Genomic DNA, 11,891 nt, shown 5'->3' on the forward strand with positions numbered 1-11,891 from the left:
CACCCTTGACTTCTGGCTTTTCCAAAAACTGAAATCACCTTTGAAAGGGAAGAGATTTCAAACCATGGATGAGATTCGGGGAAATATGAAAGTGCAAGTTCTGGAGAGGGATGGTGGTGAAAACTGCACAACAGTGAGCACGTATTTAATTTCCACTGAACAACTGTACAATTTTTGTTATGTATAGTTTACCACAATTTTAAAAATAAAAATTTATAATGAAGAGTGACAACCACCCTCTCCATCTTCTCAGGATTCTCAGTCACTTGGCTCCATGATATAATGTTCAACTTGTCAAAAGATAGAAATTTTATTTTTCCTTTGGGTAATGACATTGGCATGCATGTAATGGACTGTATCTGCCACACTATATAAAAGAGTGTGACTTCTTTTTTTTCCTTTGCAATCTCTTAAGCAGACTGTGATGTGATAGTAGAAGGGGTCATATACTTACTCAATAATAAAACTTTTCTTTCTCTGCCAAAAAAATTAATAAGACAGATTTCATAAAAAAGCAAATTAAACTTTATAAACTTTAAAAGTGAAAATATAAAAATGACAGAAAAAATAGAAAAGACCAACAATATTTGTTTTAGTATACTCATACTATATTAATTTTATAACTCTGCAAACTCCTAACAGTAACATCATTGTTGAAAATCTAATTCCAAAATACAATACATTAAAATTTAAGTTCCAAAAGGCAGAAAACTATACTTAAAAAACAATTTTTTAATTGTAAAAATAAATTAATTAAACAATGCAAAAATTTTTTAAGTTCCATAATTTACAGAATCTCAGATTGATACCATTTATTTCAAGTTGGTGACATTTGAAAACTCTTTACTGGAATATTTTATGACTTACATAGGTACAGGCAAGTGAAACACCATAGTGTTCATGTTCATCTAAGCAGTGCAGTGAGGCAGCCCTCCCCAGTCTGGGCTGGCTGGCACTCCTGCTCCTGGTATGAACAAGGCACTGCACAACAAAAAGTCAATCCTCCAGCAATATACACTCCAGTCTACTTTTCTACACTAAATGGCAAAACAACAAAAGCATGGTAGATTTAGTCTTTGTAAGGAAGCCAATTTATTCCAGAGACAAGTAGGAAATGCCAAATGACTGGGGCACAAAAGGATCATGTTTCCAGATCAAAGATCCTTAACTACTGCAGACTTACCGTCACCTTTACAGATAATTTAGTGTGTCAAGTTCAACTCTATACTGGCCCTGAGATGCCTAAAAACAATGTTTGACAGAATCAGGCAAAACAAGGAAAATGGCTAACTTCAGCCAACTTCCCTAAGCATTCACCTCTTTTATGTCTTCAGCACATCTCCTAAAAAAAGCAGCATAACTTAGGTGTCACCTCTATGTCAGGTGGCCACTGGGTTTGAACACAAACTTTCTACCATCTTCTGCCATAATACTGCTTTGCACAGAGGGTCTGAGTAGCTGGTAAGTCTCCAACTGGTTTACATACCCATTTATCACATGCATTGTAAAAGACCCACAGGACAACCAGGTAATGTTCTAAGTGTTAGATAACAGGTAAGGTCATCATAGGATTTTCTACAGAAAACAAACACAATTAAATTTTTTTTAAATGGTACCAGCTATATAGAGACATTTGGAGAATTTTAGAATACTTTTATCTAAACTGATTCATTTATGCCTAATTGGTATATATTTTTAAACATTTTTATTTATTTATCTTTAGAGGGGGAAGGAAGGAGAAAGGGAGAGAAATATCAATGTATGGTTGCCTCTTGTGCTTCCCCTGCTGGGGAACTGGCCCGCAAGCCAGGCACGTGCCCTGAACAGGAACTGAACCATGATCCTTTGGGTCCCAGGCCCTTGCTCAATCCACTGAACTACACCAGCCAGGGCCTAATTGGTATACTTTTAAAGTTTTGTCTATAAAGCCATTGGAAAATAATCTAATTTTTCAAATTCTAAAGTCCAGGGGTGTCCAACTTTCTGGCATCTGTGGGTCACACTGGAACTAGAAGAGTTATCTTGGGCCACACATTAAATACACAAATACTAACAAAATGTAACAAGCTAAAAAGAAAAAAGGGTTTAAGTAAATTTATGCTTTGGTGTTGAGCTGCATTCGTAGCCATCCTGGGCCACATGTGGTCAGCAGCCACGGATTAGACACCCCTGCTAATTATCTCCTCTTCAGAGTAAGGGATAGGCAAAATGGGTTGAAGGTGTTATCCAGTTATGAAATAAGTAAGTCTTGGAGATGTAATATATAGCATGGCAACTATAGTTAGCAAATATAGTTACTGTATATTTGAAAGGTGTTAAAAAATAGATTTTAAAGGTTCTCATAAGTAAAAAACTTATAACTATGCAAGGTGTTAACTAGACTTACAACGGTGATCATTTCACAATATATACAAACATCAAATCATTATGTTGCATACCTGAAAGTGATATAATGCTGTATGTCAATCATATCTCAAAAAACATTTTTTTAAATAAAGTACCTCCTCTTGGGGTCTTCCGCCAAGATGGAGGCGTAGGTGGAAGCATTGTGCCTTCTCACACAACCAAGTTTAAAAACAACAAAGTTTTAGCAACAAAAACGCAGCCAAACCACAGAAAATTGAACTATACGGAAGTCTGACAACAACGAACCCTTCAGCCAAACAGGTAAGAGGAGCAGAGCCAGCAGCAGGGTGGGGTCGGGCAGGAAAGACCCACGGGCCTACCCCGGCACCCAACCCAGGTGCGCAGGAAGCCGTGGGCGGATCCCAGGTGTGGAGTATTGGGTGAGCGGACCCACTGAGGGCTGACCACAGTCACATATTCAAGCGCAGATAAATAGGTGAAGGAGCCAGCAGTGAGACGGACCTCGCAGGCCCCAGTGGCGGGAAGCTGCAGAGGGAATCCCCATTGTCCCTCTCTGACCCGCACCCACATACAGTGTCACAAACCAGCAACCTGGGGGTCCCGCCCTGGTGAACAACTAAGGCTCCGCTCCTCATACATAACAGGCACAAACAGATCAAAACATGGCTCAAGAACAACTCAGAGCCCCTGAGCCAATAAATCTAAGCAATGAAGAAATAGCTAAACTTTCAGATGCACAGTTCAAAACACTGGTGATCAGGATGCTCACAGAACTGGTTGATTTTAGTCACAAATTAGAGGAACATAAGGTGACTAAACTAATTGAAATGAATGGAAATGCACAGGAAACCAATAGTAATGGAAAGGAAACTGGAACTCAAATCAATGGAGTGGACCAGAAAGAGGAAAAAAATGACCAAACAGAAAAGGATGAAGAAACAAGAATTCAGAAAAATGAGGAGAGGCTTAGGAACCTTCAGGACATCTTAAAACATTTCAACATCTGAATTATAGGGGTACCAGAAGGGGAAGAGGAACAGCCATGAGTGGAAAACTTATCTGAGCAAATAATAAAGGAGAACTTTCCCAATCTGGCAAAGGAAATAGACTTCCAGGAAATCCAGGAAGCTCAGAGAGTCCCAAAGAAGTTGGACCCAAGAAGGAACACACCAAGGCACATCATCATTACATTAGCCAAGATTCAAATGAAGGAGAGAATCCTAGAAGCAGCAAGACACAAGGGGACAGTCACCTACAAAGGAGTTCCCATCAGACTCAGCGGATTTCTCAAAAGAGACCTTACAGGCAAGAAGGGGCTGGAAAGAAGTATTCCAAGTCATGAAATCCAAAGACCTACATCCAAGATTGATCTATCCAGCAAAACTTTCATTTAGAATGGAAGGGCAGACAAACTGCTTCTCAGATAAGATCAAATTCAAGGAGTTCATCATCACCAAGCCCTTATTATATGAAATGTTAAAGGAACTTACCTAAGAAAAAGAAGATAAAAAAGATGAACAGTGAAAGGACAGCAAACTCACAGTTATTAACAACCCCACCTAAAACAAAAGCAAACCAAGAGGACAGCTAGATCAGGAGCAGAACCATAGAAATGAAGATCACATGGAGGGTTAGCAACAGGTGAGTGGGAGGAGGAGAAGCGGGGAGAAGGTACAGAAAATAGATAGGGGGGAGGGTAATAGTATGGGAAATATAGAGTCTGAAGAACTTGAGACATGTGGTCATAAACTAAAGGAGGGAACGGTGGGGGAGGGATGTGCAGGGTGGAGGGGAATGAAGGAGGGAAACAGAACAACTGTAATGGCATAATCAATAAAATATACTAAAAAAAAAATAAAGGACCTCCTCTTATTACATGGTATTTGGCAGTTATTCTATGGCTGGTTGCTTACTAAGGCTGGAATGTATACTATGTGCTAATTTGTTTCCTTCCATTGTATAAATCCCCACTGTACAAAACAAAATGAAGAATGCGGGTCTAGAAACATTTAAGAAATGGGATGTGTATATGTACATATTTTAATTCAGAAAACTAAGTTGTATTTTTTATTACTTCTCTTCTTCATATACTTAGAAATCTCTATTTTGAACATTTATATAGCTTTACTAAAGACCCAACTTAGAATTCTTTTGTTTACACCATGATTTCCTAGCCTCTGCACTGCTGATATTTGAAGGTGGTACTTTTTTGCTGTGGGGCTGTCCTATACATTGTAGGATGTTCAGTAACATCCTGGGCATCTGTACACTAGACGCCCTCAAGTTCTGAACAGTAAAAATGTTTCTAGACATACATTGTCAAAACACCCTCCAGTGAGAATCACACATTGGTCTTCAATGACTAGATTGTCCTATGGCATCAAGGTAAGTTCCAAATGTTGACACGAGGACGACAGCTAGTTTCCTGCCCTCACTAGACTAAGCTCCTTGAAGTCCTCTTTCCTGTTACAGTCACTCCTCATGCCTTGCCAGTGATAGGTCTTTAATGTTTGCTAAAGGAAGACGAAATCATTACTGGGAACCAGTCAGAAAACAGAGTGTAATAAATTTAAGATAAGAAACAGTGTGCACTGGCTGGTGTGGCTCAATTGAGCACCAGCCTGTGACCAAAGGGTCACTGGTTTGATTCTCAGTCAAGGCACATGCCTGGGTTGCAGGGCAGGTCCTCAGTAGGGGGCACTCAAGAGGCAGCCCCACAGTGGTGCTTCTCACCCTCTTTCTCCCTCCCTTCCCCTCTCTCTAAATGTAAATAAATAAAATCTAAATAAATAAATACATTCTTACATAATGCCCATTGGTCCAGGTGTTGAAAGGAAATAATTTGCCTGGGTATAGAGATAGAACAAAGCAAGTATCTGATTGAGAAGTTGAGTGCCTACACTAAACATTGAACAGATACAAAGAGCAAAATTAGTCCCTGGCTTCAGATGGTTTATAGTTTAGTGGGGGAGATACATAAGCAGACTGCAGGAACTACCACTGCAAATACAGATGACACTGCTTGTGTTTCTCTGCTTCACCTCTCCAAACATCAGAAGAGACTCTGTGAAGTTTGGCATTTGATATGGGCTTTGAAGTGTAAGTAAAATTCTGACAAGCAAAAATGGGGTAGACAAGAGGGAGCAACATAAGCAGAAGTCACACATTTCATGGGGAAACAGGAGTTTGGGAGCATTTAAAAGTACAGTAGAAAATTGTAAAATAAAAAGGAAGGTGGAATGGGTTCATATTGCAGGGGGTGTCTAATCTAAAAGTCTCAATTAATGGTTTGTTTAAGTCACCGGCAGGTGAGTGACCCACCTGAGATGAATTGAAGTTCACTGGTGAGACAGCACATGTGGGAGCCCAGTCAGACCAGAGGCAATTCTGACTACTCCCCATAGGAAGACATGGTTTAATGAAATGGTATTTACCCTTAGCATATGTCTTGCATTCTACATTTTATTCTATTTTATTCTTTATCATTTTTTCTAGGTGCTAGTAAACATCCTATAATTTGATGTCACAATCCACCAATGGGTTTTCAAATCATTTGTTAGACCTTTTGGGTATACTTGGTGAGTTCACAGGTTGGGTACTAGAAATGAGGAAGAGCGTAAGGAGAGACTGCTGGGCTAGAACTGACATGACACACTGTAGGGACTGGCAGGATGGGAAAATGAAATGGCAAGGATGACTCTAGGGTGGCAGTGATCTAGTAGGTACATTTGTATATACTTTGTAGGGGTTGGATAAATTATGGAATATTATGCAGCCATTAAAATGTATTAGAACTGTAAGCATAAATATGGAAAGACTTTTTCCCACATACTTTAAAAACTCAAATTCCTAAATAATATATTATATAATCACATTAACCTTAAAAAATTAAAAACTTGCCCTGGTTGGTGTGGCTCAGTGGATTGAGTGCCAGCCTCTGAACCAAAGGATCCCAATTCAATTCCCAGTCTGGGGCACATGCCTGGGTTGCAGGCCAGGTCCCCAGTAGGGGACGCACAACAGCAACCACACACTGATGTTTCTCTCCCTCTCTTTCTTCCCCCCTTTCCCTTTCTCAGAATAATATTGTGACAATATATTGCATAATGTATAATATAAAATATAAAATATACATAGGCAGCTGCTGTGGAAACCAGTAATTCCTTCAGAAATTAAACATAAAATTACCAAATGACCCAGCAATTCCACTTCTGGGTATAAACCCAAAGAACTGAAAGCAGACACTTGAACAGATTCTGTATACCCATGTTCACGGCAACATTATTCATTATTCACAATACCCAAAAGGAAAAGCAACTCAAGCATCTATGAAGGGCTGGATGGATAAACCAAATGTGGTACATCCATACAATGGTGTTTTATCAAACCTAAAAAAGGAAGGAAATTATAACACAATTTTACAACATGGATGAACCTTGAAGACATTTAGGTAACTGAAATAAGCCAAGCACAAAACTGGTACACTGAAAGAAAATAAGTATTTTAAATGGATGACTGGTATGAGTTATAATATGGTCAATTTTGAACCCTAAGTTTTTCCTGGTCAATTGGAAGTGTTTAAGAATAAAGTATCCTGCCAGTTTTCAGTGTCTCCTGGATACGAACTATGCCACTCCCATTCTAAGTAGAAAAAGCAGTAGAGGTGTTTTGTTACCAAATCTTACCTGAAAGTGAACTGAGAGTAGGCACCCCCACCCAAGCATTCTTACACAATGAAACTGACCTTTGACTTCAGCAAGGCATTTCCCTCTTTGAAAAGCTTACTGGTTACCTGTCCCCAGGTATCAATCAGCAAGCCCATTTCTTACCATATAAATGCTGGGGGGTTAAATGACAGACAGTTCTGTGAGACAGGACCTAGCAAGGGCCTGGCACCCTACAAATTAGTCCTCCTGCCCCCATCAACTACATAAGAAAAGAGACCATTATCCCAAAATCTCAGGCCACAGTCAAATTTCATATTCTTCTGATGACTTGAAACAGCAGTGCTCTATGTAAGATATAAGTAAATACACAAGAGCACTGATTCAGGATAAGAACTGAAGAACCTCATCATAAATGTACATAGAAACAGTTAGGAACACTCCAGGGATTTAATGCCACTAAGATTTTTAAATAACATGAGTCCTTCACTAAGTGTCAAAGGTTATGATGACTCAAGGTACACAAGAGGAAATGCTCCTATTAACCAGCAGAAGCCAAATTCAGGCCAGGCACTTTAGTTACCTAAACAAAATTAACTGATATGTAGGCCAACTTCTAATGGTTAAATAATTATTACATACTCTTCTAAGTAAAAAAAAAGATTTCTTTAAGCAAAGCTGTTGGGAAAGTAAAACCTTTCTGTCAATTTACAGAAGCCTAAAAAATAAGATGGTAGATTTTAATAACAGAAATGCCTCATATACCAAACATGTTTGTTTTATTTAAGCTTTAAAAAAAGGACTGATTTCATACACTAAAATTTCCTTTTGATGTGTAGTTCTAGGATTTTAAAATATGTTACCACCACTAGCAGCAGGGTACAGAGCAGCCTCATCACCGCAGAAAACTACCTCCTGCTGTCCCTTTATATCCACACCCTCCTTTGCCCTTCCCCTCGGGAAACCACTGATCTATCCACATCACCATAGTCTTATCCTTACAAGAATATCATACCAATACAATCCTATCTTTTGAGCCTGGCTTCTTTCACTCAACATAAAACCTTAGAGATTCACCCAAGTTGTTGCAAATACCAAAGTTCCTCCCTTTTTACTGCTAAATAGTACTGCAGAGTACAGATGTACCACAGTTTAACTATTTATCTATTAAAGGAGATTTTGGTTGTTTCAAGTTTGGGCTATTATGAGTAATACCACTGTGAGCATTCTTGTATTGTTTTGGTGTGAACAAAAACTTCATTAGGTAAATACCCAGAGGTAGGATTGCTGGATCATATCATAAATGTGTATGCTGCACTCTATAAGAAACCACTGAGCCTTTCTCCAGGGGTGTGGTGCACTCTTGCATTCCCACTAGCCACATCTACATAGGGATGGGGGGATTCCAGGTGGTAAGCACTCTTGTCAGCACTTGGTATTGTTGGTGTTGTTTATCTCCGCTTTTCTAACAGGTATATGATGATACGTCATCATTTTTTTAATTTAACCATTTTAATGGGCAGCTTTGAAAAATGGTACATACCACCTCACTCCCTTCCAGTAAAAATTTTTCTGACTCAAAATCAGCCCTTTATAAAGGGGCTATGGAAGTACATAGGGTTGCTTTTCTAAAGTAACCCCCCGGATTATACCTTTTTTAATAGTTTTTTTAATCTCCCTTGTGAGGTGTCACTTCTTGTTATTAATGGTGCTCCTGTTGGCACTTTCCTCTGCACCCCTTCTCAAGCTGAGTTTAGATAACAGCTTATCAGAATTATATCTGAAAAGGAGATGGGAGCATATGAGGAAGAGAACTTGATTCTTCACTGAGGAAAGAGAAAGCTTTTTTTTTCCTTTTTCTTTTTGGGTCACTGTACCCAAACTTCCTGATCTCTCCTTTGGTTGCTGACAAATGTCTAGCATAGTAGTTAATTTTCTTTGGTATTTCCAAAAAGGTGAGGCTGCCAGATAGGTAGGCACCAGATTAGTGTCATTACCATATTAATCCATGCAATTAACACTATACTGTGATTTATATTAGGAGTTAAAAGTTTATCTAAAGCAAAGTAATTATAGACAATATTATCTTGTGTCCAGAAACCTAAGTGGAAAAAACAATCTTACATATAATTTAAAGTTTTCAAGCACTTATTCACACAATGGTCAAAATTCTGAGTGCCTAGAAGGTGAGACATTCACAGGGCACTATCATAAATATAAAGAAATATTACAATTTTTAAAAATCTTTCAAAAGATACAGTGACTGTACATATACTGATTTTAATCCTGATGTTTACAGTGCTCCTCTGAAAATCACTTGATTAGAAAGCTCATCTGTCTTTCCAGTAGTAGTTTCCACCTCTGAACAAGATAAAATTGTTCACACTTATGACATGTAGAGCTGATTACCTCTGGTAACCTGCCTTACTTCTAGGAGAGCCCAGGCTCCAGAGCAGAAAATGCCAGCAGGAGACCCTGGCTCTCACCCGAACTTCCTCAGAGAGGAACGCTGTGTCTGTGCCATGCTTACAGACCAATAGCTGTTCTGCCAGCAGCCTCGACCCGCAGGCTTAGAAACCTTGTCACCAATTACAACAGGATGGGGTGGGACTTCCGCTATCACTTTAGGCTTAGCCACCACCATCTCAGTGCAGGCGGTAAGGGACAGTAAAGAGTCTGAATTTCTCAAACTTTGGCCTTCAGCAATTTCAGGTAGAAATGAAAGAAGGGAAAACAAATTGGAAAGAGTAGCAAGATCCAGAAAACTAACACAGCCTACAAAAGAAAAAAAGACAACTTTCAAGAAAAACAGTGAAAAAGAAAGCAAAACTCAAGTCAAGGATCAGTGATTTGCATGTTATCTCTGCCCTCAATGCTGGTCCTGAAGCTATTCGTGGCCCAGGTTCAGCTAGGTGCTCTGCCAAAGGACAGTAGAGAAGCCACGGCCAGAGATCTAATTACCTGAGTGCCCGGCCCAAAGTGGCAGAGTCCCCACTGTGCAGAGAGAAGTAAATCCTGGAAACTGATTACTACATGCTCTTCTCCCTGACTCAGAACTACTCCTTTCACAGCAGTCACACACAACCCAAGACTTAGTTCATATAGACTTTAAATCACAGAACTGATGAAACTTCATTGTGTCAAATGTTCCTATACTGCGAAATCTAACACACAAAAATCAGGCAATTTCTCTAAAACTGTCATCTTACAGGAAGCCTGGGCACTACCCTAGGTTCTCAAGGAAGGCTAACTCCTTAGGCCTTATCCAGGTCACTGCCTGGCTTAGACACGGTAACAAACAGCTGGCGGTTTTCACCCACCCCCACTGGCTGGGGACCCCTTCCTGTTGCCATCTAGCCCACCTGCCCCAACGAAAAACCTGTTGCTGTCCAAGCAGTGCTAGTCCGAAACGGGTACCTCGTCAAAGTTCAGGCTAGTCACCAACCAGCCTCAAAGTGTGGGGGAGCGAGCACTCGAGGATCTCAAAGAGGGGGGCGCTGCACCTTGCGAGCCTGATCTGCACCCACCCTGAGGTCCTGAGGGCCTCGAACCCCCGGGCACTCGCAGCCGCCAGTCGGGTTCCAGGTAGCGCGTCCATCTTGAGGCCCGGAAGACAGGAAGGGTCTGCGGCCCAGACCCCGACAACCCTACATCCCGGGATCCAGTGACCCTAGCATACAGTGACTCCTGCTCGCTTGACCCTGAGTCCCCAAACCCCGGTCGACACCTGTCCCAGCACACTCTGATCTTGGTCGCCCAGGACCCCGGAACCCCGGCGACCCCGACCCCTGCGCAGACCCCACCCCCAAACCCCGGCCTGCCCCGCCCCCGGACTCCCAGAACCTAGTCCGACGCCGTCCCGGGCCCAAACCCCGGCCCAACCGACCCCAGCACGCCCGGACTCCCGCCCAGCCCGACCTGGGGCCCCCGCCGCGCGCCTGCCGGCCGGCCGCACCTTGACGTGGAAGCGGATGAGCGCCAGGCGGATGCAGTGCGCCATGCAGACGGGCGGTAGGAACCAGACCTTGGGCGGCGGGGTGCCCTTGTTTTGGACATGGCTGACGATCTGCTGAGCCGTCTGGCGCTCGTTGCCCTGCCGCTTGACCCACTCATGCAGCCGCGCCTTCTCGAGCGCGCCGTTGAAGAACACGAAGAGCTCGATGTTGCCGCCGAAGCAGGCCTTAGCCAGCGCGGCCAGGTAGCCAAGCATGTGGTTCCACTGGCCGCCGCTCACCCAGTCGGTGTAGAAGCCGCCGTAGAGGCGGTGCAAGCAGTTGTCGGCGTCCACCAGCAGGCGCAGCGGAGTGTGCGGGGGCCGCTGCCGCCCGCCGCCCACCAAGCTGCCCCGGGCCAGCTTCTGCAGCTCCACCGGCACCACGGCGCTCGGGCAGTGCTTCTCGATGTAGTCCTGGAAGCCCTGCACGCCCATGGCGGCGGCGGCGGCGGGCGCGGGGCGGCGGGGCGGCGGGGCCGGGGGCGGCGGGGCCGTGGCGCGGCCGGGCGGCGGCGGGTTCTAGGGGGGGCCGGGGCGGGCCGCGGGCGTGCTCATGGCCGCTGCGACCGCCATGTGCTGCTGCCTCCCAGGGCCATGGCGGGGAGGGACTGCGCGGTGCGCCGCTCCAGGCCCAGGCCAGGCAGAGGCGGCCTCTCGCGGGCTGGCGGCCGGGGGCGGGGGCGGGGCGGGACGAGCTGACGTACACGGCCGGCGGAAGGGGCGGTGCCGAGGCCTGCTGAACCAGGCGAGAGAGAGCAGGGGCCCCTTCCTGCTGCCGGCCGGGCGGAAGAAGACAACCCTGGAAGAAAGGCACCTCGGCCGCGCCGGCTCTGCACCCTGCCTGCGCTCTCTGGAAGAGGCGGCTG

General features: G+C 43.5%; 1 protein-coding gene across 2 annotated transcripts in view; it reads right to left on the reverse strand.

Annotated features, from left to right (window-relative positions):
- FAM120A (family with sequence similarity 120A) overlaps positions 1-11,689 on the reverse strand; it is a 141,332-nt gene extending 129,643 nt beyond the window's left edge. For both annotated transcript variants that reach the window (XM_037128695.2, XM_037128694.2), the window contains exon 1: positions 10,987-11,689. In XM_037128695.2, the coding sequence (XP_036984590.1) occupies positions 10,987-11,460 (474 nt within the window). In that variant the 5' untranslated portion in view covers positions 11,461-11,689. The remainder of the gene's footprint in view (positions 1-10,986) is intronic.
- Between the last annotated feature and the right edge of the window lie 202 nt (positions 11,690-11,891).

This window comes from Artibeus jamaicensis, unplaced genomic scaffold (assembly GCF_021234435.1).
Source record: "Artibeus jamaicensis isolate MK-2021 breed Jamaican fruit bat unplaced genomic scaffold, CSHL_Jam_final scaffold_1964, whole genome shotgun sequence".
Taxonomy (NCBI): domain Eukaryota; kingdom Metazoa; phylum Chordata; class Mammalia; order Chiroptera; family Phyllostomidae; genus Artibeus; species Artibeus jamaicensis.